General features: G+C 49.2%; 1 protein-coding gene across 1 annotated transcript in view; it reads right to left on the bottom strand.

Moving 5' to 3' along the window:
* Positions 1–415: 415 nt before the first annotated feature.
* Positions 416–27,826, bottom strand: part of LOC310822047 (nuclear receptor coactivator 2-like) — a 44,428-nt gene continuing 17,017 nt past the window's right edge. Inside the window, exons 5-22 of the mRNA XM_083694336.1 lie at positions 22,854–22,957; positions 20,010–20,187; positions 19,524–19,709; positions 17,405–17,506; positions 16,649–16,789; positions 16,289–16,436; positions 13,587–15,024; positions 10,826–11,042; positions 10,473–10,655; positions 9,720–9,902; positions 9,269–9,392; positions 8,829–9,006; positions 7,810–8,088; positions 7,194–7,271; positions 6,303–6,879; positions 5,033–5,327; positions 4,503–4,737; positions 416–4,101 (exon numbers count right to left, since the gene is read on the bottom strand). Of these exons, the coding sequence (XP_083550462.1) occupies positions 4,090–4,101; positions 4,503–4,737; positions 5,033–5,327; positions 6,303–6,879; positions 7,194–7,271; positions 7,810–8,088; positions 8,829–9,006; positions 9,269–9,392; positions 9,720–9,902; positions 10,473–10,655; positions 10,826–11,042; positions 13,587–15,024; positions 16,289–16,436; positions 16,649–16,789; positions 17,405–17,506; positions 19,524–19,709; positions 20,010–20,187; positions 22,854–22,957 (4,658 nt within the window). The 3' untranslated portion in view covers positions 416–4,089. The remainder of the gene's footprint in view (positions 4,102–4,502; positions 4,738–5,032; positions 5,328–6,302; positions 6,880–7,193; positions 7,272–7,809; positions 8,089–8,828; positions 9,007–9,268; positions 9,393–9,719; positions 9,903–10,472; positions 10,656–10,825; positions 11,043–13,586; positions 15,025–16,288; positions 16,437–16,648; positions 16,790–17,404; positions 17,507–19,523; positions 19,710–20,009; positions 20,188–22,853; positions 22,958–27,826) is intronic.

Raw genomic sequence — 27,826 nt, 5'->3', positions numbered from 1 at the left:
CCCCCACCAAACTAGCGACTCCCCCGTAGACCATCAAAGGGTGGTCTCTGGTCAAAGCCCAATGCTCGGTTATGCAACAGCAATTATACTTGTTCTTCAGTAAAACTGAACAATAATGTTATGCTTTGACCATCATTGGAGAGGTGCAGGCTGTGCGTGCGTGTGCGTGTGTGTGTGTTCGTTCTGTGACTGCTGGACAATGTGTACCCTCTGCTGTTGGTTGAAGGCATCGCAGGAGGAGGGGGGCCTGGCCCTCGTCCTACGGTTGTCTTCATGCAAAGTACAACATGTAATAAGGGCAAATTGTTGATGTGTAAAATAATAAAATACAATACAACGAGTATGCCCATCCTAATCTCTATATGTGGGTCGACCCAGTAAAAGTAGCTCATCAGTAATTACACGTGAATCGACATCATAACAATAAAAATAATTTATTTACAATGGCATAAATCATAAATTAGCAAGCAGCATTGGCAAAGCAGTATTAGTCAACAACAGCTTGCATAAGGTGTGTAAATTAATCTTTGCATAAATTGCTCACACTTTTTGACAAGCATCGATGCAGGAGAACATAGTGATATTTAATATGAACATCACAACCTGGAAAAATAAATCTCTGAACCGCGACACTCACCGAGCTTTCTACACGAAAACCTTTTTTGTTTTTACATATTGCTTTGATTTACCATTGTATTGTTTACATACTTATCTTAAAGATAGTCCATAGGAAACAATTGTACCAATAATAATACAACAACCCACAACTGATCACAAATAAAATGTGAAAATAAATCAAAACTGTGAAGAGGAACTGAACAAAGCAGGGAGGTGTAGTAGTAGTAGTAGTCTAACCGAGGGACACCAGCACATCCTGGTCCCATTCCTCCATCCTTTCCCCTAAGGTGCACACTTTTTCACCCTCCCCCTACACAGATTTAAGCAAAGGATTGGTATAAGCATGTTAGAAATCGGTGTAGGGGAGTAGACAAGTCCACGGTCAATGTCAGGGAAAAGGACGGAGAATTGGGACGCAGGGATCGAGTGATAATTCACTCTTCAGTTTCATTATCTCACTATACACATATGATACAACTGTTAACTTCACAGTAACACACGAGACAGAAGAACATATCTAAGGCATTATGCTAGGTCTTCAGCATGTTAAGGTACTCGCAATATTTACCAATTAATAAAATAGCGATCTATAAATTAAGAAACACACATTAACAGTCAGAATCAGAAAAACAAAAATCAAAGTTACTCCACCATATACCTTGAGAGTTACTTGAAGAGTTTGTATGCAAACTCTTTGCACCATGTCATGATTGCCAAAATGCATACCTTACAAAAATGGCGGTTGTTGCCTCAGTAACACTTCATGGCTTATGTTCATCGTTAAAGATGTAATACAAATCTTTGGAATTGCAAAGAGAACAGTGCATCCACTCTTATGAAAACAAACCATTTTCAAATGTGACTTCATTTAAGCCAGGGCATTCCAAATCTTCAAACCTGGCTCAAGTCCTCATTAAAAAAAAAATGCCTCGTCAAGAAATGATTAAATTCATTGAGAGAAGTTGACCATATTTATAATAAGAAACACCCTCTGCATCACAGAGATATGACCAGTGCAAAACCAAAAAAAAAGAAGATAAAAGATATTTTCTGGCCACATTTTCACAAACGACATTGGTGTGAGCCTGACTTCATTAAATTCGGCATTTCAGTTTGCAGACAATTTGTAAAATGTTCACATTCTTCTTCTTCTTCTTCTTCTAAAAAAGCAAAATTATAAATTCTGAGACGTGTATGTGCTTACAGACAATGAGCCAATTTGGGAGTAATAAACAGGAATAGGACATGAGAAATTAATATTTATACCCTCCAGCTTGTACTGTATAGATCAGTGGAGGTAGAAATCGGAGGACAAGCTCATTGTAATGCGTGAAACCAAATGAGGAATGGTATCAAACACATTCCTCATTCCCTTCCACGCATTACACTGAGCCCCGTCCTCCGATTTCTACCTCCCCCAGCCTCCCCTGGTACAGCACCTGTGCAGCCCCCCCATGTCAACAACACTGAGCACCCATTACCACTGACTTATGCCTGTTCAGGTCTGTCCTTTCATTGCAATCTGACATTGCAAGTGAACATCCTTATGTCATTGTTGTATTAAAGCGCTGATAAAATAGTCCTTTGTGGGCTGACCCGACACTAACCTTACACCCAGGCTAGGAAGTGTCTGATGAAATGAGATCAACCTCCACACAAACGCATGACTCTAATCTGAAGTCACAAATCTCAGTGGTCGTTTGAAACACCAGGCTGGAAAGAACCAGACCAATCTTAATCTATCCTGTATATGTATGTATGTATGTATGTACTGTATATGTATGTATGTACTGTATATGTATATATGTATGTATTGTATGTACTGTATGTACTGTATATGTATGTATGTATTGTATGTACTGTATATGTATGTATGTATGTATTGTATGTACTGTATATGTATGTATGTATTGTATGTACTGTATGTACTGTATATGTATGTATGTATATATGTATGTATGTATTGTAAGCTTGTACACTCACTGAGAAATTTATTAGGAACACCTGTACACCTTCTCATGGTGGAGGTGGTGTAATGGTGTGGGGAATGTTTTCTTGACACACTTTGGGCCTGTTAATTCCAATCAATCATCGCTTGAATGCCACAGTCTATTTGAGTATTGTTGCTGACCATGTGCATCCCGTCATGGCCACAATTGACCCATCTTCTAATGGCTACTTCAAGCATGATAACGCACCATGTCACAAAGCAAAAGTAGTCTCAAACTGGTTTTATGAACATGACAATGAGTTCAGTGTTCTTCAGTGGCCTTCCCAGTCACCGGATCTGAATCCAATAGAACACCTTTGGGATGTGGTAGAACGGGAGATTCACAGCTTGAAAGTGCACCTGAAAAATCTACAGGAATTGCGTGACGCAATCATGTCACCATGGACCAGAATCTCAAAGGAATGTTTCCAACATCTTGTGAAATCAATGCCACAAAGAACTGAGGATGTTTTGAGAGCAAAGGGAGGCCCTACCCAGTATTACTATAGTGTTCCTAATAAAGTGCTCAGTGTATGTATGTATGTATGTATGTATGTATGTATGTATGTATGTATGTATGTATGTATGTATGTGTGTGTGTGTGTGTATATGTATGTGTGTGTGTATGTATGTATGGACAGTATGTATGTATGTATGTATGTATGTGTGTGTGTATGTATGTGTGTGTGTGTGTATGTATGTATGTATGTATGTATGTATGTATGTTTAGGCTATTAACATTCACCTTCATACTCATCTGAAACTACAGGATCTAAAATATGGTTCTCAAAGAGACACACTAAGGTGCCTTACTAGAGGATAATCTTAACAAAGTGACTTTATCCTCTTTCGCTTACAGTGTCATTATCATACAAATAACATTTCTAAACTTTTAAAAACTATAAAACATTTATTTTATAAACCTTTCATTTGACTACCGGTACTTTAGCCTGGCTTTACGTTATACGGTAACCCTTCAAAAAAAAAATCAACTAAATTGTATATGCTCTTCAAGCCTTTTGTATCTCATGTAATGCCATGTCTCAAACCCAGCACTTGTACACACACGTGTACGTACACACACACACACGCACACACACACACACACTTAAAGAAAAGACCTGGAGAAGATTAGAGAGTGTTTTCAGAAGGGAACCATAGTCTGTACACATCTGAATACATTCATCTGACCGGAGACCTGCTGACTGTGTGTGTGTGTGTGTGTGTGTGTGTGTGAGGGGGGGACCTAAGCCACACTAAGGTGAATGCGGTTCAGGGTACTGCCAGAGAAGTGTTCTTCAGTCGGCGGGCCTCGCTGTGGTTGGTCTCCAGATGGGTCAGTATTGGTTGTTCTTCTCTAGGTCTGGTCGTCAGGCAGGGTTCAATAATCCTCCCGCTCCTTGATTGGTTGGTTGCCAGGGCCAGTGTTTTCATTGGGTGTTGACCGTTTCTACTTTGTGTTGTCTCACAATAGGCCGGGGTCAGCAATAATTCTGAGGCAGCAAAAAAAAAAAAAAAAAAAAAAAAGAAAGAATCTATGATTAAAAAAAATGCTTTCAAATATGCTGACACAGACAATGCTGTGCAGAGTACAGTACAGGGGGGGTAGGAAGAAGAATGCCCTCAGTGACTCCTGTGCTGTCTAGGTGATACCTGTATACCTGGTTTAAATGCATTCATTGATGGAGTCTATGTCTTACGATCTAACGAAAGAGCTTTGGAGACGGACTACTACCTGGGTCAGAAAATCCAAAAACAAACCTCAGTTACTTTTCACGTACAGTATTTGACATGTTATGCTTTTGACCCATGTCATAGTGGATGGCACTGGCATGGGGCAGCCAGCCAGCCAGAGAGACAGAGAGACAGCCAGCCAAAGTTACTCTTCTCTCACCTGCTCGGAGCCAGTGGAGGCGTGGCCTGCCGCGGGGCCAGAGGTCATGGCCATCTGCTGCCCGGAAATTTGGTTGATGTTGCTCATGCCCGCGGCATTGGTTGCCATGGGAACGCCCATGCTCATGTTGTTGTTGTTGTTGTTGGTGTTGTTGGTATTGTTGCCGTTGTACATTCCTCCGTTGGCCTGCTGGGCTGCTGCTGCTGCTGCATACTGGGGCTGCTGGGAATACATGCTGCCATGGCGACAAGGACATGAACATAAATAAACATATATAATAATAATAATAATAATAATAATAATAATATACATTTAACAGCAGATTTAATTTCACCACAGAATCTGACCTCAGATTCCACCAACTGTGAACAATCCCTCATAATACACATACTAGATACATGTTGAATCCCTCTCTCCATCCATCCATCCATCCATCCATCCATCCATCCATCCTGGCCACCTATCCATCTACCCACCCATCAATCCATCCTCCATCCCTCCCTCCCTCCCTCCTTCCATCCCTCCCTCACCTGTTGCCAGCCATGTTGCCCTGAGGCCAGCCGTTCATCTCTGAGGGGGAGGGCTGGTAGGAGTTTTGCACCTGGGTGTGCTGCTGCATCATGGGGCTCTGGGCCTGGGCGTGCTGCTGCATCATGGGGCTCTGGGCCTGGGCGTGCTGCTGCATCATGGGGCTCTGGGCCTGGGCGTGCTGCTGCATCATGGGACTCTGCTGGGCGTGGCTCATCCGGGGGGACATGAGGGGGCTCTGGGGGGCGGGGGGTCCTGAGTAGCTTCCAGGGTCCTGCTGCTGCTGTTGGCTCATACCTGGTACACCAGGAAACACATCCTATCAGCGCTGGTCCTGTGTGGCTCTACTGGTACCGTAGAGCGTGGCGCTAGCAATGCTAAGCGCTAAAGTTGTGGGTTCGATTCCCGCTGGGACCATATATACTAAAAATGTACGCACTCTCTGTACTGTAAGTCTCCTTGGAAGTGTCTGCTAAATGATATATTATTATTATTATTATATACACTGTATATTACTGAGATGAAGGGCATGCAGTGTATGGTTTCCTGAAGCCTGAGGTCCTGGACCCCCATTGAAAGCACTGTCTTTGTCCAGGACGTCAGGCTTAATCTGGGCCCAGGAAACCGCCCCGTAAAGGTTCAGTTCATGATGTCGCATTAAAATCAACAAAAAGCTGCACAAGCAGAAAACAAACAATGTCACAGGAATGGGTAGGAGGAGAGAGGGGGATGGGAGGGAGGGGGATGGGAGGGGAGGAGGGGGAGGGGAGGGGAGGAGGGAAATAGGTCAGTCATCTACGGCTCAGCCACCACCACAAACACAAGCATACAGGTCCAGCCTCACCAGATTGGATTGAGCTAGGACTGGAATACACTCCAGAGAATAATATGAAGGTTGTTTTGATAAGAACTGATAAGAATCGATAAGAACTGACAGAACATCCACATCTACGTCATCAATGCTACGGATAGGGAGTCCTCGATTATATCTCGTAAGGCAACGTCACTAAAGCACAACATAAAAGGGAGCAAAGATGACACACACACACACACGCACACACACACACACACACACACACGGTGATTGGTCGATGATTAAAATGATTTTCACCGCAACCGTGAGAGGAAGCCAGCACACTGGCATGGTGTGACACACATGGACGGACACGGACGCACACACGGACGCACACACACACGGACGCACACACACACACACACACACGGACACACACACGGACGCACACACAGTCAAGGCCAGGACACTGTATCTACCTGAGCTGGGGAACTGGAAGGCACTGTGCTGCTGATGCTGCATTTGTGGACTCACTACGCCTCCGTACTGGCCGCCTACGTTTCCCATCAGCCCCTGGTTAGCCAGGGTCATCTGGGCGGAACCATGCGTGGCCAGGGCCGGGGCTGGGGAGTGGTGGGGGTGTGGGTGTGGGTGGGGGTGGGGGTGGGGGTGGGAGGAGAGGTGCTGCTGTTGGTGTTGTTGTTGTTGTTGATGCTGGTGCTGCTGACCTCCGGGGGGGAGGCCGGGGGAGAGCGGGGAGAAGGGGCTGGTGGAGGAGGGCGGAGGGGAGGGGAGTCCAGTACCGTAGCCGGCCGGGTAGGGGAACTGCTGGGGGTTGGCCTGGGGGATCCGGGGGCTGCCTCCCAGGGCTCCAGGCATCCCGGCGGGGGTCGGGGCGCCCGCGGAGGCCAGGGCGGCGGCCATGCTGAGGGGGATGTTGAGGCCCTGGGCCCGCATCATCATGACCCTCTGGTGGACGTGCTGCTGGCGCTGGCGCAGGTGGTTGCTGAGGTACTCCCTCTGACGCTGGGCCAGCATCTGGGCATTCAGAGACCCCTGGGAGGACGGACAGACATACACACACATGCACACAATTTAGACTCAAACGTCTTCTGTGAATATTTAGCAAAAATGTTGCCTACAAGGTGCATCCAAGTATAAGTGATGATCTTCATATGTGTGTATGTGTGTGTGTGTGTGTGTGTGTCTAACCTGTATGGGTATGCTGGGACTGAGAGGTAGGTTATTGTGTGTATGTGTGTGTGTGTGAGTGTGCGAGCGTGTGTGCGTGCGTGCATGTGTCTCTAACCTGGGTTTGTATGCTGGGTCTGAGAGGTAGGTTAATTTGTGTGTGTGTGTGTGTCTCTAACCTGGGTTGGTACACTGGGTCTGAGAGGTAGGTTCATGTTGGCCCCCGGGCCCATCTGGTTCATCATTGGCTGACGATTCTGTGGAGGAAATAACCACGTCAACAAAACATGAAAATGTGTCAACCCAACAGCCCTACGTCAAATAATACAACTGTCTATTTCATAGATACTACGTCATTATTATGAAAAATGACAATCAATTCTCAAATCCTCCAGCAGGTGGCAGTAGAGGCTTCATAGACTTCCAGTGACGAGGTGAATTCGGTTTTACAGTTCAACTTGCAATCTGAAATTCAGATTCCTCCATGATTGGGACCGTTCTGTGTCAACTTTGGAAGGTATTTATTTTTGTAACACTTCCAAGCTTAGTCAATTTCCCGTAGCTGATCAGAGCATTTATGAATACAGTATTTTAAGTCAAGGATCTAGGAGTGATGTATTGTGATCCTACCAGCTGTGTGTGTGTGTGTGTGTGTGTGTGAATGTATGTGTGGTGTGTGCATTTCCCTACTAGCTGTGTGTGTGCGGGTGTGTGTGTGTGTGTACACGTACATGTGTGTGTATGTGTGTACATATATGTGCGCGTTTGCATGCATGCATACATGCATCTCCCTACCAGCTGAGCCTGTAGCCTGTGCTGCAGCTGCAACCTCAGGGTGTTGGGTTGGGGGGGTACCGGACCCCCGGGTCTCAGCCCAGGCCGGGGCTGGAGCCTCAGCATAGGGTACGCCATCTGGCCGGGCATGCCGTGGTAGCTGGGGTCCTGCGGCAGAGGGTTGTACCCGCCCTGCTGTGCCAGGGTGCCAGCCTGACTGGCATAGTGCTGGCTGTACATGGGGGGCTTCAGTATACCCTCCTGCTGACTGGCATACGGGTCCTGCTCCACTGGGTGGCCCTAGAGAGGGGAAGAGGGAGGGAGGGAGGGGGGGGGAGTGAAGGAGGGAGGGGGGGGAGCGAGAGAGAGAGAAAGAGAGAGAGAGACACACACACACACACACACACACACACACACACACACACAAACATCAAACAGGGTAAAGCCACATGACTTTGTAGCAGAACAGAACAGCCGTTAAAGACAGAACATTGATGTTAGTTTTGGCCTTTGTCTGGTTGCAGTTAATAAGTAACAACCGTTTCTACATTCTGAGTCTGTCAACACACAGTCGGCTTTCAAAACGTCTGAAATACAGAAACTAGCCTGCTAGTGTGGCATGACCCCACAGAAAGTAGAAAATCTCTGGTGGACTTTGAGACAGGAGGTTTTAACACCCTCCAGTAGCTGACTCACTGTCTTAAAGCCTTCCGAGCCTTTGCTTACTGCAGCCCGGCGACTGCTCAGTGGGATGCTTGGGGCGGCCCTACTCTGACCTCAACCCCATTGAGGAGATGAGATTTGATTTGAGGTCTGATGAGCTTTAAAGCGGTTACGGTTAAGGTTACGGTTAAGGATTACGACTAGGGTTAGGGTAAGGCTTAAGGTGAAGGCTAGTTTAAGGGTTAAGGTTAGATAAGGGTTATGGTGAAGGCCAGGGTTATGGTAGGGTCATCCCAAGGATCCCACTTAGCCTCGACGGTGGCCTGCCAGTACTGTAGGCAGCTTACAGCGGATTTAGGAAAGATTAGCAGACTGACCAGAGTGGGGATGCCCAGGGCGCGGTCGATCTCCTCCAGCCCGTCAAAGTCCTTCAGCATAGAGTAGAGCTGGCTGAGGAGGGCCCCCTCATCCCCTGGCCCCTCGGGACCCCCCCCTCCTCCCCCTCCGGAGGGCGGACACAGATCCTCCTCCTGGGGGTTACCACCGTACCCTTGTCTGTAGGACACACACAAACACACACGCACGCAGACACGGAACACACACACACACACACACAGAACACACAGACCGAACACACAGACCGAACACACACACACACACACACACACACACAGACATGGAACACATACACACACACAAAAACAGGGTCAAAAATAATAACATTATTACATTTGTATTCATGAAGTGCTTTTCTCGTCCCCCAGAGTTCTTCTTTTCTCCCCACTGTAGATCAGAGGACAATGACAGGGCTCTGTACCTGCTCTGGTTCCCATAGGGACCGTGGTTGACTGACATCATGCGGTCGGGCCACGGAGCCGTCTGATTGGGCGGAACCTGCTGCTGAGGGTAGGGAGGGCCCGTCATCTCCATCTCTGATTGGACTGTTCCATAGACCAATGGGAAAGGTTCACATCAAGCATGGGCATTGAGTAAGAGAGAGGTGTGTGTGTGTGTGTATGTTTGTGTGACTCAGCGTGTGTGTGTGTGTGTGTGTGTGACTCAGCGTGTGTTTGTGTGTGTGTGTGACTCAACGTGTGTTTGTGTGTGTGTGTGACTCAACGTGTGTGTCTCTCAGTCTGTGTGTGTGTGTGTGTACTACCCTAGCCCATGTGTGTGTGCACTACACTAGCCTGTGCGTGTGTGTGTGTGTGTGTGTGTGTGTGTGTGTGTGCGTGCATGCGTGCGTGTGTGTGTGACCCTAGCCTCACCGTTAGCCATCATCTGCATAGGGACCATCTGTCTTTGTCCCGGCTGGTGGCTTGGTCTCATGGGGACCCCGGTGTTGACGTTCTGCACCATGCGGCCCTGCTGGAGGGCCTGTCCCATGACCCCCCCCTGGGGACCCCAGCCCTGCTGCATCGCTGGCCTGGGACCCCCCCCACCCAGCATCCCTGAGTCGGGGGGGAGAGAGAGGAGGACAAGATTTAGGAATGGCCCCGGCTTAGATTTGCTTAGTTTACACACTGGAGATTATAGTACAGTGAAGATCGATACCAGGAGAGGCTGGTGGAGGTAGAAATCGGAGGACGGGGGCTCACTGGAATGCATGGGATGGAATGAGGAATGGTATCAAACACGCGTGTTTGATACCATTCCTCATTCCATCCCATGCATTCCATCCCATGCATGACATGCATTCCAATGAGCCCCGTCCTCCGATTTCTACCTCCACCAGCCTCCCCTGACACCACACCCGCCAGAGAACAGCTTCAGGCTCCAACAACACTGACACACACACAAAGACCTTACTGTGTGTTCAGCGTTGAAACAATTACACCCTGTCCTCTGCCAAAAGGTGAAATGTAACAGTTGATTGATGTCGAAAATATCGGCTCTGCAAACACCTAATAGCTGTGCAAGTCGCTAAATTAGGTAGGTCATAACAGCACATAAATAAGCGGTTTTGCTAACAACAACAACATGTTTATTCTCCTGTCCCTCTTTCAGACCAATCGACCCACCTGCGTGGTTACCCATCATGCCTTGCTGCTGCATGACGGTGTAGGGGCTGCTGTTCCTCTGCGGGGGGAAGGGCCGGGGGGAGGCGTGGCCGTGGGGGTGGGCGGCCATGTTGGGGTCCACGGACATGCTGCGGACAGGGGGCCCTCCTCGACCCGGCTGAGCCATTCTGGGACCGTTAAAGGCTGGAGAGTGGGGGGGGGATACAGTCAGAAGTGTGTGTGTGTGTGTGTGTGTATGTGTGAACTGACGTGTGTGTGTGTGTGTGTGTGTGTGTGTGTGTGTGTGTGAACTGACGTCTGTGCATGTGTGTGAACTGACGTGTGTGTGTGTGTGTGTGTGTGTGTGTACTCACGCCCGGGGCCCATGCCAGGGAAGGCCTTGTGCTGGGTGGAGGTGCCCGTGGGGCTGTGGTTGTCAGTCATCTGCAGGATGTCATTGATGATGGACTGTTTGTCTACGGAGGCGGGCAGGGACACAGGCCGGGTCTGCTGCTGTTGCCCCCCCCCAGAGAAGAGCTGCTGCTGCTGGCTGCTCTGGAGGTCATCCAAGATGTCTTCCAGCTCACTCGACTGTTCACACACAAACACAGAGAGAGAGAGACAGACACAGAGAGAGAGACACACACAGACACACACACGCACACACAAACACAGAGAGAGAGAGACAGACACACGTTAAAAATACAGTATCAATAGCCTCTGGGAGCAGATATGAGTAGGTTAATAATGATTAACTCATGGGTTTGAATTGGTTTCATAGTGAATCATAAAAACATTTCGAGACATGGACTCACAGGACAAAATACACACAATACTCTGATGCTATCATGAAGACAGAGAGGCCCATACTATAGATGGGAATGGAATCTCCATGCCAGGGTCCTTTCATACATGCATTACGTGTGTGTGTGTGTGTGTGTGTCTCTGTGTGTGTGTGTGTGTGTGTCTCAGTATGTGTGTGTGTGTCTCAGTGTGTGTGTGTGTGTGTGTCTCAGTGTGTGTGTGTCTCAGTGTGTGTGTGTGTGTGTCTCAGTGTGTGCTATAGAAGGGAATGGCATCTCCCAGCCTCTTCATCCAGCCAGATGAATAGAGGAGAGATATAAATAGCAGCGAGGACTAATGCGGTCACGTATGATGTAAGAGACGCTCGCCGCTCTGCTCTGCAACGCAGCCGACTTCCTCCCCAAACACTGCCTGGCAGGGTTACATTCACCTTCTCTCTCTCTCACTCTCTCTCTCTCTCTCACTCTCTCTCTCTCTCTCACTCTCTCTCTCTCTCTCACTCTCTCTCACTCTCTCTCACTCTCACTCTCTCTCTCTCTCTCTCTCTCTCTTCCCCCCTCTTTCATCCCTTGCTTCCCTCTCTATCTTTCCTCCTTTTCTTCTTCTTCCTCCTCCCCTCTGTGCACTTACAGGTTGACCTGCTGTTGGTTAATTACTCTTCCACCTCCCTCCTCTGTCCCCCTCGCTATCTCTCTCTCCTCCTCCTCCTCCTCCTCCTCTTCCCTCCCTCGTTCCCTGCCCCCTCCTCCTCCTCCTCTCCCCAGTTTCACTCCAGAGCCACCACCGTCTTTAAATCCTATCCTTCTCTCCCTCATCCTCATCCTACCCCTCCTCTTCCCTCCCTCCCTCCCCCTCTCCCCAGTTCCACTCCAGAGCCATCAGTCTTTAAAGTGACTGCCAACCAGAGCACATCCTCGTCTGCCCCTACCTGCCGTCTGTCTGCGTCTGTGTCTCTGTCTGTCTGTGTCTCTGTCAGTGTCTGTGTCTGTCAGTGTCAGTGTCTCTGTCTGTCTGTCTCTCTCTCTGTCTGTCTGCCTGTGTCTCTCTCTGTCTGTCTGTGTCTCTGTCTCAGTGTCTGTCTCTCTCTCTCTCTGCCTCTATCTGTGTCTCTCTCTCTCTCTCTCTGTCTGTGTCTGTATCTCTGTCTGTGGCCGTTGATCTGGCCTCAGGAGGCTGGTGGGGCTGGGAACATAGACAGAGAGGGCTCAGCCACAATGTTATGGTATTGACAGAGAGTGGCTTACATTAGTGGGAATAACACACACACACACACACACACACGAGAGGAAGCCCAGTATAAACAGCCGTCTGCAGTCCCAGAGGGCTTCCGGCTGGGTGCTGTTTGGACAGGGGTGAGCCAGAGAAAAACTCACACACGCACACTGAGTCACACACACATGTACACACACACACACACCACACACACACACACACACACACACACACACAAACAAAAGGAGCAGCCCGCAGATACATGCCAGCCCTTTGCAGTGCTAAACACTACTGGCTTCTCTCTCCTCCAATACCTCTGGCACTGTCTCATGTTAGCGAGTCTCTCTCTCCCTCTCTCTCTCTCTCTCTATCCTTCCCTTTATCCCTCCCTCCCTCCCTCTCTATCCTTCCCTTTATCCCTCCCTCCCTCCCTCTCTCTATCCTTCCCTTTATCCCTCCCTCCCTCCCTCCCTCTCTCTCTCTCTCTCTCCCTCTATCCTTCCCTCCCTCTCTCTCCCTCCCCCTCCCTCCCTCTCTCTCTGCCAGATGTGATTCAAGAGGAGAAGCCTGGCCAGCCAGTCACTACGGCCAATAAGATCAAACCCTCAAAGTGTTTCCAGAGCGTTTCCACTCCTTCTCATGTCCAAGTGTTTCCACCATATCAACTTGTCACCCAGCCACCTGAGCCAGGAAACAGCAACAACACAGTATAACAATCATTCTCACCGCATAAAAAACCTGACAGACAGTAGATTACACTGTTGTGGAGGTTGTTTTGACTGGTCTCTCTCCCCCCCCCCCCCCCCATCTTTCTCTCTCTTACTACGTCATTACACATAAGAATAGGAGAGGCTGGTGGAGGTAGAAATCTGACACACACACACACACACACACACACACACACACACACACACACACACACACACACACACACACACACACACACACACACACACACACACACACACACACACACACACACACACACACACACACACACACACACACACACACACACACCCTCCAATGATCAGAATATTTTACAGACGTTTGCAGTGCAAAAACACACATCTCAGTGCCTCGGGCTACCAAACATTCACTGAGGCTTCCTGTACTGACCTGGTCGGCCATGTTGTACCCGGGGTCATGCTTCTCCTGCTTCACGTTGGCCATCTTCACGCCCCCCTCCCTGGGCTCCATCTGGACCCCCTTCTCCTGCGTGCCGTTGTCGTCTTTATCCAGCAGGTAGCGCAAGAGAGCGTTGTCCTTCTTCTTGGGGCTCACCGGCTCCTGCTTGGTGGCCAACTCCGCCACAGCGGCGGCCATGTTGTCTCCGGGGTCCTGCCCGGGGCCTCCGCCTCCTCCTCCTCCCCCCCCGGGTCCTAGCTCCTTCCCCGTGGCCTCGGCCGTCAGCTTGGCCAGCTCCACGGGAGACGTGCTGTTCTGGAGCAGCCGGTGGAGGATCTTGTGCTTCTCCTTCAGGGACGTGGAGTGGTTGGGGAGGCCGAGGAGGTGGTGCACCCCCCCAGGACCCCCGGCCGGGTCTTTGGAGCCAGGGTCGGAGCCGGGATCAGAGCCGTGGGGGCCGTGGGGGGGGGAGCAGGGATCCTTGTGTTCTGACTTGTTGATGAGGAGCTGGAGGAGCTTGGTGTGGCCCTTGCTGGTGAGGAGCCTGGTCTGGGCCTCGGACAGCTCTCCTCCCACCCCGACTCCCCCTCCTGCTCCAGGGAAGGGCTCCGGGGTGCCGGGGTCTCCCGTCTCCCTCTGGTCCTCCTCCCCCTCCCCCTCCCCGTCCTCCTCCTCCCCCTCTGGGCCTACATCTCTCGGACCCCCCCCTCCCCCGTACCCTCCGTACAACTCCATCTCAGACCTGCTGCTGCTCCTCGCCGGCCGGCCAGGTTTGCTGCCATTGGCTCCCCCGCTTCCTGGAGGGGCGGGGTTCTGCATGTTCCCTGGCAACGGCTTCCCGTCAGGTGACCCGGAGCTCGGCCCCTGGGAGACTACCTGGGAAACCCCGTGGCATTCGCTGAGGGCCTGCAGGGCATTGAGGGAGCTGTTGCCATGGCCGTAGGCGTGGGTGGCGCCTGTGCTGCTGCAGCCCCCCGCAGCCGGAGAGTGGAGCCCCCCCGCGGGGGAGAAGGGGCCGGGGCCGGGCAGGGGGGCCACCCGGGGGCTCATGGCTACGCTGGGGCTCTGGCGGTGTCGGGGAGACAGCATGGCGCCCTGGGCCACGCCCCCTGAGGCCACACCCATCCCAGGGCTCCCCTGGGCGGGGCTGTTCATCCTGTGTGCGTAGTTGCTACCCTGAGGAGTGGGGGGGGCGCGGCATCCGAAGCGTCCCGCCTGGCTCCCGCCCCCCCCTCCTCCCCCTCCTCCTCCTCCACCACCGGCTGTAGCAGCGGCGGCCATGTTGGTATTGCTGCTGACCGTGGCATCCTGCCCCTGCCCCTGCCCCCCGGGGGAAGGAGAGGACACAGCGTTGGCGGTAATTGGCTTCGCCATGGCCTGGGCTCCGGCCGCAGGCATGTCTGGGTTCATCCCACACATAGTCTGCTCCCTGGAGAAGAGACAGAGAGACATACACAGACACACACACGCACGTGCACACACACACAGAGACACACAGAGACAGACACACACACGGATGGACATACTGTTAGAACATAACAAGACTTGAGTCTTATTGCTGAACGCCTCAATAGAAGAAAAAAATAATACTGTTTTTGTATTTCCATTGTACTCCCATGATTGAGGCACAACGAAAGTACACCAACGCCAACGGAATCGTACCCGTTAATAGGACAGTGTGTGTACTCAACAGAGCAAACCTCCAACACATAATGCCGCACACACACCAGGACAGGCCGGCGGAGGCCCACATCGGAGGACGGGGCTCATTGTAACGCACGGAAGGGAACGTGTTGGATACCATTCCTCATTCCGTTCCTCATTCCATTCCTCATTCCGTTCCATGCATTACAATGAGCCCCGTCCTCCGATGTCAGCCTCTGACGGCCTCCCCTGACACACACACACCCAGAGAGCGTTCAGAGCTTCAGGCTACAACAACACTGACACTGACACACACACAAAGACCTTATTGTGTGTTCAGCACTGAAGAAAACATTATGAAGTTTTGAACAATTTCAACTAGAAAAAGCCAAGTGTTGCTGTCGATCCGCTCCACATGGTCAACAACAGTTGTGTCATTGTTTGTCTCGGTTCTGCTGGGGTTCTGGCCCCCTGGGCTGACAGGAACCGGTGGACAGACTGACGGACGGGCGGGCGGACAGACGCAGGGTCCATATCTTAGACAGCTGCATAATACAGTGCAGGTCCTGTTCCAAGAGTTAAACTTGGGCCCAATCCCAAATGGACCCCTAGCCCCTACACCTTACACCCTAGCCCCTACATCCTACCCCCTAGACCCTATACCCTACCGCCTAGACCCTATACCAAACATCCTACCCCATAGCCCCTACACCTTACACCCTAGCACCTACATCCTACCCCCTAGACCCTATACCCTACCCCCTAGACCCTAGACCCTATACACTACCCCCTACGGTCTGGGGGGACAGGAGAATAGGTGTAATCAAGATGGCAACGGTTTCACCTAGCCAGTCAGAAGACATTAGAGTCACCTACCACATCACTTAATGTCTAAGATCTAAGATGTAACCAAACTAACCTCTATGAGTTGATAAATAAGATCCATTTATATAGTGAGAGAGACAGAGGGAGAGAGAGACAGAGGGAGAGAGAGAGAGAGAGAGAGAGACAGAGGGAGAGAGAGAGAGAGAGAGAGAGAAGGGACGTACCTCTGCAGTATGTGGAGGGACATGTAGAGCTGGGGTTCGTTGGTGGCAGGGGAGCGCACCAGCTTGCTCTTGGTGTGAGCCGAGACGATGGTGCCGTCAGACAGGGAGAAGCGGTAGAGAGGGCTGAACGCATGGCCCTGTCTCAGGACTGGGGGGGGGGGGGGGGGGGGGGGGGAGAGAAAGAGAGAGAAAATGAGAAAAGAAAGGGAAAAAGGAAGATGGAGAGTTAGTGACAGTAACCAAAGAGGTAATGACATAGAAGGGGGGGGGGGGGGGGGGGACGACTACATTTCCCCCAGATTCCTTGAGACCCCTAGCCTTCTGACCCACCCCGTCTTCTACCCTTCGTGTTCCACCCACCTTCCTGCTGGTGTTTCTTGGCGAAGGACACCTCCCCGTCGTTCTGCAGGTGGAACCTCTGGATGCACCTCCTGACCAGGTCCTCCCAGCCGGGCTTCATAGAGGCTCTCAGGAGACTGGTGTCCAGGGACGTGATCTTACCTTGGGGGGGGGGGCAACATCAACAGTCAGATATATAAAAACTACCTAGTAGATCAAATATATTTGTAATAACTGTTAAAATGAATAAAACAAACAAAGTCCTCTGATGAGGGGGGGGGGGGGGGTGGCTGGGCAAAATAAAATAAAATAAAATAAATAAATAAAAATAATAATAATAATAATACTAATAAAATGAAATTTCATGTTTCAGAACTGAGGTCCTAACATGAAGTTGAAACAAAAGCATTGGATGAAGTCACAACTCACTTCAGAAGTGATAACACCGTAACCATAGCAATAACTGTAATGGAACCATAAATAAGATCCATACAACTGGAGTAAAGGAGGAACCCGCGGGAACCGGAGTCCAGGAATTTGTTGTTGGTGTTTAAACACTTTAGTTTCATCATTCAATTTGCCTCTTGTTCCACCAGGGTTCCCCTAGTGAATTTGTTCTATTTCCACCTCTGAGTACAGTAATGCAGTATCAGGGGAGACTGGTGGAGGTAGAAATTGGAGGATGGGCTCATTGTAATGCATGAAATGGAACCCGGTTCTCTGATTTCTGCCTCCAGCAGCCTCCCTTCTGCAGTATGCAGTAGTGCTGCCTCCTACCCTGGAGGTCCTGCCTGGTGGTGAAGCTCTCGTAGGTGGGCAGCATCGGCCTCTCCTTGATGGGGACCCTTCGCGCCACACAGATGAGACACGACTGGAAATCTACATCACAAACAACACCACACAAGAAATATTCATTATTATTATTATTATTACTGGTCCAAGTCAGGGCTATAGATACAGTACCAGTCAAAAGTTTTGACACACCTTGCCAAGAGTGTGCAAAGCTGTCATCAAAGCAAAAGGTGGCTACTTTGAAGAATCTAAAATATAAAACATATTCTTGTTTGTTTAACACTTTTTTGTTTACTACATAATTCCATATATGTTCCTTCATAGTTTTGATGTCTTCAATATTAATCTACAATGTAAATAATAAAAATAAAGAAAAACCATTGACTGGTACTGTAGGTAGAGAGTCTGGCAAACTGTGTTTGAGATGTCGAACTTTAATGGACGCCATGAGTCAGAGTTCTAAATTCTAATGTTATTGTCGTGGAATGTTCCGGTGCCGAGATGGAGGACAGTTTGCCAACACCCACGGACCTCTACTTTTTCTTGGCTGAGCCAGTGTAAGTGTAACAGGTGTGTAACAAGCGTGTCACGCTGCCGCAAAAACAGTATCGCCGCCTCATTCACTCGATTTTGCGATTCACCAGCTGTTAAGCAGCTACGCCACAGAAAAGCTAGCAATTCGATAGCCGGTGGCGGTATTGGAGGAGTGAGTTTATCACTAGAACCGGGTTACATAACACGTCAACGCTAGCACCCCCCTCCCACCTCCCCCAAACTAGCTACGGACCCCCTATAACCCCTCAACACCTTCTTGTTAGTGGTGACATCACGTCTAGGTTGAATGCTCAGCTCTGGTGTGGTTTGGTTTCAATGTCACAGGAAACAATTTGGCTAAATATCTGGGAAGCTGAGGACTAAAATTAGACATTAGAAATATTTCCCTCCTCCTCCAAGCCCCCCGGGGGGGGGAAGAGGAAGCTAACGATGCTAATTAGACTTCCCAAGGAGGAGGGACCTCTCTGTGGACCAGGCGGATGGAGAGAGTGGAAAGGAGGACAGGACACGAGAGAGAGAGTGTGTGAGAGAGAGAGAGAGAGAGAGAGGGAGAGAGAGAGAGGGGGGGAGAGAAAGAGAGACAGACAGAGACAGAGAGAAAGAGAGAGAGAGGGGGGGGGAGAGAGAGAGGGAGGGGGGAGAAAGAGAGACAGACAGAGACAGAGACAGAGAGAGAGAGAGAGAGAGAGAGAGCGAGAGAGCGAGAGAGCGAGAGAGCGAGATATGAGCAGTGAGGAGGAGACAGTTCTGTGTTAGCTATCCAAGCCTGAGCCCCAGAGGGATATTGCCAAAACCACAGCACAGAAATATGGCTCACAACATTTGAGCTCTGGTTTTAGCTCTGATGATAACCATAAACAAGTACTAATAATAACAATAACATTCAATACTGGAACACATGAACAGCATGCTGAAGGGTGAGCTGTTGAATCATAACATCTGTGACAGAAAAGTACCAAACCTCCCTAAAATATATATATTCTCAAAATGGACTCAGATGACCTCATTTCAAGAGTAATTTCAAGCCAACTTCCCCGGGAAGACAAGGCAAGAAGATAGGGGATTATCCCGAGGCTTCTCCATGTATGAGTCATAACGCAGACCTTAATTCACGGCCACAACTTGTTCGCGATTTTTAACCACTTCCCCCCCTAACCTTAACCCTTACTTTAACCCGGACTCTTACCCCCAACCCTAACCTTAACCAATCTTAACTTCAACGTCACTTTGAACTGTTAGCATTTGCAACTTCTGGGTCAGCGAAAATGGCTTCTGCACCAATAGCCAATGAAATTGGAGTGAGGTGGGACGGAGAGGCTGTTAGCCAACCAAGAGCCCAGAATCTTAGCACGTTGTAGCCTTTATGATAAGCCTACGTCTGACCTCCTACTGTATGCATGCTATGTATGACAGCCTGGGGAGGCTGGTGGAAGTAGAACTCGGAAGAAGGGTTCATTGGAACCATTCCTCAATCCGTTCCATGCATTACAATGAGCCCGTCCTCCGATTTCTACCTCCACCAGCCTCACCTGTACGACGGCCCATTTACCTTCTCCTTCCTCTTTGATGGACTTTGGCTCGGAGACGGCGAAACACTGCATGGTCTCGTACTTCTGCTGAACTTCCTGTTCCCGAGGCTCCTCCTCTTCCTCTCCGTGGGGGTTCACCAGCATGCGGCAGTTAACCGTGTGGCTGTTCCTGTTGGGGTTCTCACTGGACCTGGCAGCCCGGTTCACTGTAGGAATACATGGACACACACACACATTAAATGGAGAGCCGAAAGCAAAAAAAAAATCTGAGGACAGGTGGGTAATGCAGGAATGGAATGGTATCAAACACGCCAATTCCATGTGTTTGCATACATCGGAATTCATTTAGGGGAGTGCTCCCTCTAGTGTTTATAACTCTATGGAGAGGGAGTGCTCCCTCGAGTGTTTATAACTCTATGGAGCAGCCATATTCAGGTCACAATGAGGCATGTGACTGGTCTGATGAAGATGACAATGATGATGATGCAGACGATGGTCTGGCTCACCCAGGCTCTTGGGCAGCAGGTTCTTGATGAACTCGGCGTGGTCTCCCACGTGCAGGATGCTGTAGATGCTGGTGCTCATCAGCTCCTCCTGCTGGTAGCGCAGGTAGTGGCTCACGTTCTCCGACACAAACACAATGTTTCCCTCCATGTTCACCACAAAGAAGAAGCCGTCCAACGCCTGTGGAGGAGGAGGAGGAGGAGGAGAAGGGGGGGGAGAGGAGGAGGGAAGAGGGAGATGATGAGTGGGGGAGTAGGAGGAGGGGGGGTAGGAGGAAGAGGAGGAGGGGGAAGAGGATGAGGAGGAAGAGGATGGTCAGTGAGTCATGTGCGTCATGTGTGGAACCCTAAAATATGGTCCATTCAGAGCTGAAAATAAACTGAGCAAATACAATGAGCAAAGGGTTCATCCACGGTCATTTAATAGAAAGCAAACAAACCCCCTAGAACTAAAATTCCATCTCATACAAGAGCCTCTTCAATGAAGTCATACAAGAGCCTCTTCAATGAAGAACCACAGAGAGATGATTGTATTCATATCCTACCATAATGCACACAATGTTACTACAGTGAGACATAATCATATTCAGTCCCTACGATCATAACTTTGTGACGCACAATTATTGGACGGAAATAAGGTAAGGAATGGGATAACAGCATGTGACCACCGAGTGTGCCTATTATTAAAACAAGATGGCACCCCATCGCTATGGCGACCTTGGAATGCCGTAGATTAGCCGCACAGTGAAGTGAGCGCAGCGGTGTGACGTGAAATTAACTTTCTCACTTCGCCTCAGATGACCCAGATTCCCTCCTCCAGCATCACCATCACCATCATCGCTGAGCTAAATAGCTCGGAGAAAAGGAAAGCTCATCCCAACTCGTTAGGGAGCCCGGCGTGTCTGTGTGTGACGTGTGTGTGTGTGTGTGTGTGAGCGTGTGTGAGCATGTGTGTGTGTCGTATGCGCAGGTGTCTGTGTGTGTGCGTGTGTGTGTGTGTGTGTGTGTGTGTGTGAGAGAGAGAGAGAGTTAGGCTATTAGCCTCATTCCCTGAGCTTGGGACTGTGGGAGTTAATATCTCATTCCAGCTGTACAACCCCACAGTCTAGACTCTGAGATAACAGAAGTGGGTTTTGGGTGTAGGTAGTCACGACAGTGACGAGGTCAAGTAGGGTACAGTATTACATGAACAATCATAACAGAATCATCGATTTCAAGTTGGACACCGTCAAATAGTTCCTAATATCAACAGTCAGTGACCACTGTCATCTGAGGGGTATTAGCCTGTTCTCTTAGCAACATTAAACCGACTCCTGTCTGGTTTGTTCATGGCCAGTGTGTGTGTGTGTGTGTGTGTGTGTGTGTGTGTGGTCTCTTGGCAGCATCAAACAGACTCCTGTGGTTTGTTCATGGCCAGTGTGTGTTCGTGTGTGTGTGTGTGTGACGGTACAGGCCAGAGGACTAAACCAACCTTCTGTGGCTAGTAGCTACATGACAGCGAGCATTTCTGTTGGCTCAGCATTGTCCTCCATAGCTAGCTGTGAATTGTCCCCTTCTCTTGTCTCTCTCCCCCTCTCCCTCCCCCCTCTCTCCCATCCTTCCTCTCTGCCTGCCTGCCTCTCTCTCTCTCCCTCCCCATCTCCCATCCTCCCCCCCCCCCCCCCTCTCTCTCTCTCTCTCTGTTTCCCATCCTCCCCCTCCCCCTATCTCTGTCCTTCCCCATCTCCCACCAGACCCGGCGCCAGAACCAACACCTTGGAAGGACCATTGATTTTGTATGGGGCGGTGGCTAGGGGCAGCACTGAATAGATAGACATAGTATATGAAACTACAGTAAATACAAATATGAGATTAAACATTCAAACACGCCCCCGGAATATCAACAATTCAGAAGAAAAAAAATTAATTCTTAACTTTTGATCGGGTGGGCAAGACGCACGTTTGGGTGGGCTGAGCCCACCCCTGCCCATAGCCACCACCGGCCTTGTCTCCCACCCTCTCTTCCCCTGCCTGTCTCTCCCTTCCCCCACCTGCCTGTCTCCCCGTCCCCCTGCCTGTCTCTCCCTCCCACCCTCGCTCCCCTTTGCCTGTCTCTCCCAGCCTCCCTCCCCCTGCCTATCTCTCCCTCCCACCCTCCGTCCCCCTGCCTGTCTCTCCCTCCCTCCCCTGCACCTCTTCCCAGCATGTGGAGGGCCCAGCGTGCGTCCTGGAGGATATATTTAGCCTTGACTGTGTCTCAGCGTTGTGACGTTGGAACCTGGAGGGGTATAAATACCTCGTGCCAAGCCAGATGAGACAGAGAGCTGGAGGAGTATGTATAACACACACACACGTACACACACACACACACACACACACACACACACACTGGTGGTGACAATGACGTTGTTCACAGCAGATAGATAAGAGGGACTCCAAAGCACGTCACAGCTGTGGTGTGTTAATTAACGCCCATTGGTCGAAAACAAGGTCAGTTCAGTCCATTCAAGAGGCCAACTGACATTTCAAGTCAATAATGGCTAAAGATTATTTTTTTTGTTCAGTTGGTGATGGTTGGAAATAAAAATGGGATGTTTCCAATTATTTATTTTTTTAAATGGAAACTTCAATTCGCTTTCTGAATTGGCGGAAATTAGACTTTGACCACAACGTTGGTTTGATGTGGCTTTTCAGAACCTCATTTCACAAGTCCTGTAATAGCAATGTCCTGTAAAGCGCATTGTGTTGCATTGATGTATAAAATGTCCTGTATAAACACATTTTCATTTGAAGTGAGTGGTCAGGTGGTGTGTGTGTGTGTGTGTGAAGTCACATGTTTAATCAGATGTGTGTTGTAGCCATGCCCACCTCCAGCATCATTGGTCCGAGAGCATCTTTGTCAATAACACTTTGACCAGTAGAGGAGACGTCTGCCTGTTGAACCTCCTCTGCATCTGTGGTGGTAGTCTTCTCTGTGGGGGAGGGAGGGAGAGGGGGAGTAGGGGGAGGGAAGGGAGGAGGGGGAGGAAAGGGAGGTCGAAGAGAAGGGAGATTGTTAGAGATCACATTTCACCACCGAATCCATGACCAGAACTCAACACTAACAAATGTTGAGTTTCGATTGTATTCACGACTTATGAACACAATCGTCTCGCCCGAAAACCCCTGGAGCCGAGATGGGACAGTTGAGAGAGAGAGAGAGAGAGAGAGAGAGAGAGAGAGAGAGAACATGACTCATGTTCATGTCACATCAACTGACCATCACTTTAACCAATCATGTCAACATTGTACAGCCCCCCCCCCCCCCACCCCCCACACACACACACCAACCACCCCCCCGGGGGGAGGGTCTAGTGGAGAGCAGCCAATGACAACTGGTGGTTGGTGATTCAGCGCTCAGATGGACTCATTCTTAGAGCCCTGAGGGCAGGAGGGAGAGAGGCTGCAACAGGTGTTGATGATGGGTCATAGTACCGTTTTTGGGGTCTTCTTAAGTCAACCCGGGGGAGGGGGGGGGGGGGGGGTAGACACATCGGAGGACGGCCTGATTGGAATGCCCGTCCTCCGATTTCTACCTCCGCCAGCCTCGCACTGCTGTCAACCGATAACTATGAAGAGTAGAGCCGGTCGTATCCAAGTATACTAGTTATGAGTATTAGTATTAGTGAACATTAGTATTTGTATAAATATGAGTAGAAACCTATAGTATACATCCAGTCTCGAACATAGGGTACAGTACAACCACATTAGTATTAATATAGTATTAGTAGACATTAGTATTAATATAGCATTAGTATTAATATAGTATTAGTAGACATTAGTATGAATATAGTATTAGTATTAATATAGTATGAGTATAAACCTAGAGCATAAGTGTCTGTGAACACAGGGTATAGTCCAACTACAGTGTGGCTGTTTCGGGGGACAGTGTTTGTGTGGGTGACTGTACTAGCCAGGCCATATCACAGAGGGATTGAGTGTTCTGTTAACGCCTCACTAGACCTGTCCCTCCCCGTCATACTCCTCTCTCTCTCTTTCTCTCTCTCTCTGTACCCAGCCTCTCTCTCCTCTCTCCTCCCCCTCTGTCTCTCTCTCTCCCACCCCCTCCTCTGCTCTCTCCTCCATGCCTCTGTCCTACGTGCCTCGTTAGAACACAGAGCGGACATTCCTTCCTGTCCCTGCAGACTAGGGTGGGACACCCCATTATCATCCGGTCACACTGTGGACGTGTTCTACCTAAGTGGGAGTGAAATAACTGTTATGGACCACGTCACTCTTTCTGACCCCAGGAGTGTGGCGGGGGTGTGTGTGTGTCGGGGGGGGGGCTATCACACGCAGGGGTTGACACCTTGCTGGGTCTGGGCTGGTCATAGGGCTTCCTACTGTATACAGCAGTGGAGGCTGGTGGAGGTAGAAATTTGAACGAGCCCCATCCTCCGATTTCGACACAAACACAACCAGAGACAGAAGCTAGTGAGTGTGTGTTGCTGCTGCTGGTGCTGGTGGACATGATGCTGGCTAACAGATTAAACTCTCCAGATCAATACTGTATCGATCAATCTCTCTTCTCTGACAGAACAGCGCTACATGCTATTATAGCTACATGCTATAGTATGAACAGCACTACAGGCTATTGTAGCTACATGCTACATGCTATAGTATGAACAGCGCTACAGGCTAAGGTAGCTACATGCTATAGTATGAACAGCGCTACAGGCTATTGTAGCTACATGCTACATGCTATAGTATGAATGGCGCTACAGGCTACTGTAGCTACATGCTACATGCTATAGTATGAACAGCACTACAGGCTATTGTAGCTACATGCTATAGTATGAACAGCGCTACAGGCTATTGTAGCTACATGCTATAGTATGAACAGCGCTACAGGCTATTGTAGCTACATGCTACATGCTATAGTGTGAGCAGCTGCCCCAACCGTCCAAAATGGCACCAAGACAATTAGGTCAGCATGTCACTGCTTTGAATGTGTTTTAATGTGTACAGTATCTTACTGCATAACAAATATTTGTCAAATATCTCTCTCTCTCCCTCCCTCTCTCCTTCAAATGTGACTGCACAAAGAGTATTACTGCATACACAACTTCACTGCCATCTGTACTAACATTTGGCTGTCCAGTCCAGCTGGGGAGGCGGGGTGTGTTGTTGCTGCACATGGCATGAGCGGGCATGAGCGTCTCTCTGCCACCGGGGCACACAAACCAATCAGATTACCCTCCTCTCCTCTCGGAATCTTACATCACATTGCTCATCCTTACATAATCCCTTTCACTGTGAATCACAACAGGCTGCCGCCTCATCATCATCATCATCATCATCATCAGCAGTGTGTGCGTGTGGGCCTGTGTGCGTATGACGTATGTATGTATGTATGTGTGTGTGTGTGTGTGTCTGACTCATCTGCCCTGGGAGTGTGTATTTCTATGCAGGCACACAGACGGGCAGCCTGCGCCCTCAGCCTCTCTCTGCCAGACGCCTTCCAAGCACAGCAACACATCACACTGAGTCATCAGGACCCCACCATGTAGATCCAAGACAAGACCCCACACACACACACACACACACACACACACACACACACACACACACACACACACACACACACACACACACACACACACACACACACACACACACACACACACACACACACACACACGTTTATATTACATTATGGGGTGACCTATCTGGAATGTCACTTGTGACACCACCCTTTCCAGAGGTCGTACGCAAATCTGGCATGATCAAAAGCAGTTTGTAAGTTCAAATATCACTTGAAATTAACGATATAAAAGACCTTTTGTCCCAAACCTGACTGGTTGGTCACTCCTAGGGACATTACATACATTCAGTATTCCTGAGGACCCCCTTTACACACACGCACAGCTTGTTTTTGTTTCTCAGTGGGGACTGAATATACCTCCTGGAGACATCAGTTTTTTCCTTACTAATGGACAAAAGAATAACTACAGGACTATTGTAGGAATTTCCGGCCTCAATTTGACAAAATGCACTATAAATGTGAACTTCAACTCACAATGAGTCATTAAAGACAATCAATACTGGATCAACATTATCTCTATATCTACATCTAGAAACTCCCTATTGTAAACTGTATAATCTAACATATGATCATATTGGATGTACATAACTGATTTTACATAATTATATAATGTCCTGTTTATCCTAATCTATATAAATTCCATCATGATTTGGAATGGCGAAACATCACAATACTAGAATGCTTGTGACATCACAATACTAGAATGTTTGAATCTAGAATGTTTGGTTGATAGGCGCCAATGTTGATTTAGAATTCAGTTGCAACAACTCCCAAAGCTAGACAAGCGATTCATTTCTGCAATATAAGATTCCAGTTTTTGTTAGCAAAATTAGCTTCTATTTCCATCAAATTGACCCATCTGAACCAAGGATGGCACAAGGAAGACAACCTTCAAATTCCATCAACAATGGTGAGTTTCAAAAAGCATTTGTTTCTAAAGTAAGGTCATTGCCTAGGCTTATTTTCAAGTACTTCTTAATATTCAATGTTCATAATGAGTTTAAGTGCTTACAGAACTGCTTGATAAATGCTAAAACCATGTGTTTGTGTCTTTCAGGTCAGCCAGACCCTTGGGTTGAGCGGTTCCTGTCAGGTTCACTGACGGCGACCCCAGTGAACCTTCACGGTCAGACTCTGAGATATGTGGGCGATTTCAACCTGCAGATAGTGCAGCCCCCTAGACCCCTGGTGGTAGAGGAGGAAGAGGAGGAGGTCTCACCTCCACCAAGCCCCCTGTCTGTGGCGTCGGATGATTCCAGGGAGGAAGACCTGTGGACACCCGAGTACACCGTTTCTACAGTAAGTACCTCTCTTTTTCACGTCACTGCGAGGCCTTTAGACTGAATATTACAATATCCTACCCATTGGCTTATTTCACAATACGTACATTTTCTTTTCTTGTCGTTCATATTTTTTTATAATATGTTCATCTACTACAGCCTTCCTCTTCTCGATCTCCCTCGCCAAAGGGGGCGGTCACCTTCCTGGCGAGGCACCCCGACTATGCACCAAGCCATTTCCGCAAGCACTGTGCCGGAGGGGAGGAACCAAGGCGGTCACCCCAGCCTCAGTTCACTGCTTCAGTGAGTACCTCTCTCTCAGCCGACATCCCTGCTGCCCCAGTGCTGCCCCCTGAGGCAACCGAAGAGGAGGAGGACCTCATATACGTGGGGACATACAACCGCCCTCAGCCTCCTACCACGGTGAGGTACCCCACTACTGCACCATGCCCACCCCAGGTGCTCCCTGCTGCAGAGAGGAGAGGATGGTGGACCCCCGAGCCTCAGTTCACTGCTCCAGTGAGTACCTCTCTATCTACCAAACTCTCATCCGAGTTAAGAAACACTTTCAATGAATTGTTCATTTGGGTGAAATTGTGCACCGTTTGAGAAAATGATTGCCAGAAACAAATCAGATGATCTGCATGTGGGATGACTGAATTTAACATGGTAAAAGTTCTCCGAAACATATCCTGAATATCATTTTCTACAGCCTGGGGCAATTGCAGTGGAGGACCTCAGATACGTGGGGACATTCAACCACCCTCAGCAGCCCATCATGGTGGGGTCCCCCCCTACTGAACCATGCCCACCCCAGGTGCTCCCTGCTGTAGTGAGTACCTCCCTATCTACTAAACTCTCATCACAGTTAAAACAGTTTAAAGAAATCCTGATATCGTGCACCATTTCAGAAATGTTTGCCAGACACAAGTCCGATTATCTCACATATTCCTGACTTTTTCTACAGCCTCCTGTTC

The sequence above is a fragment of the Argentina silus genome (genome assembly GCF_951799395.1).
Source record: "Argentina silus genome assembly, chromosome: 22".
Taxonomy (NCBI): domain Eukaryota; kingdom Metazoa; phylum Chordata; class Actinopteri; order Argentiniformes; family Argentinidae; genus Argentina; species Argentina silus.
This window is presented reverse-complemented; position numbering and strand designations above follow the sequence as displayed.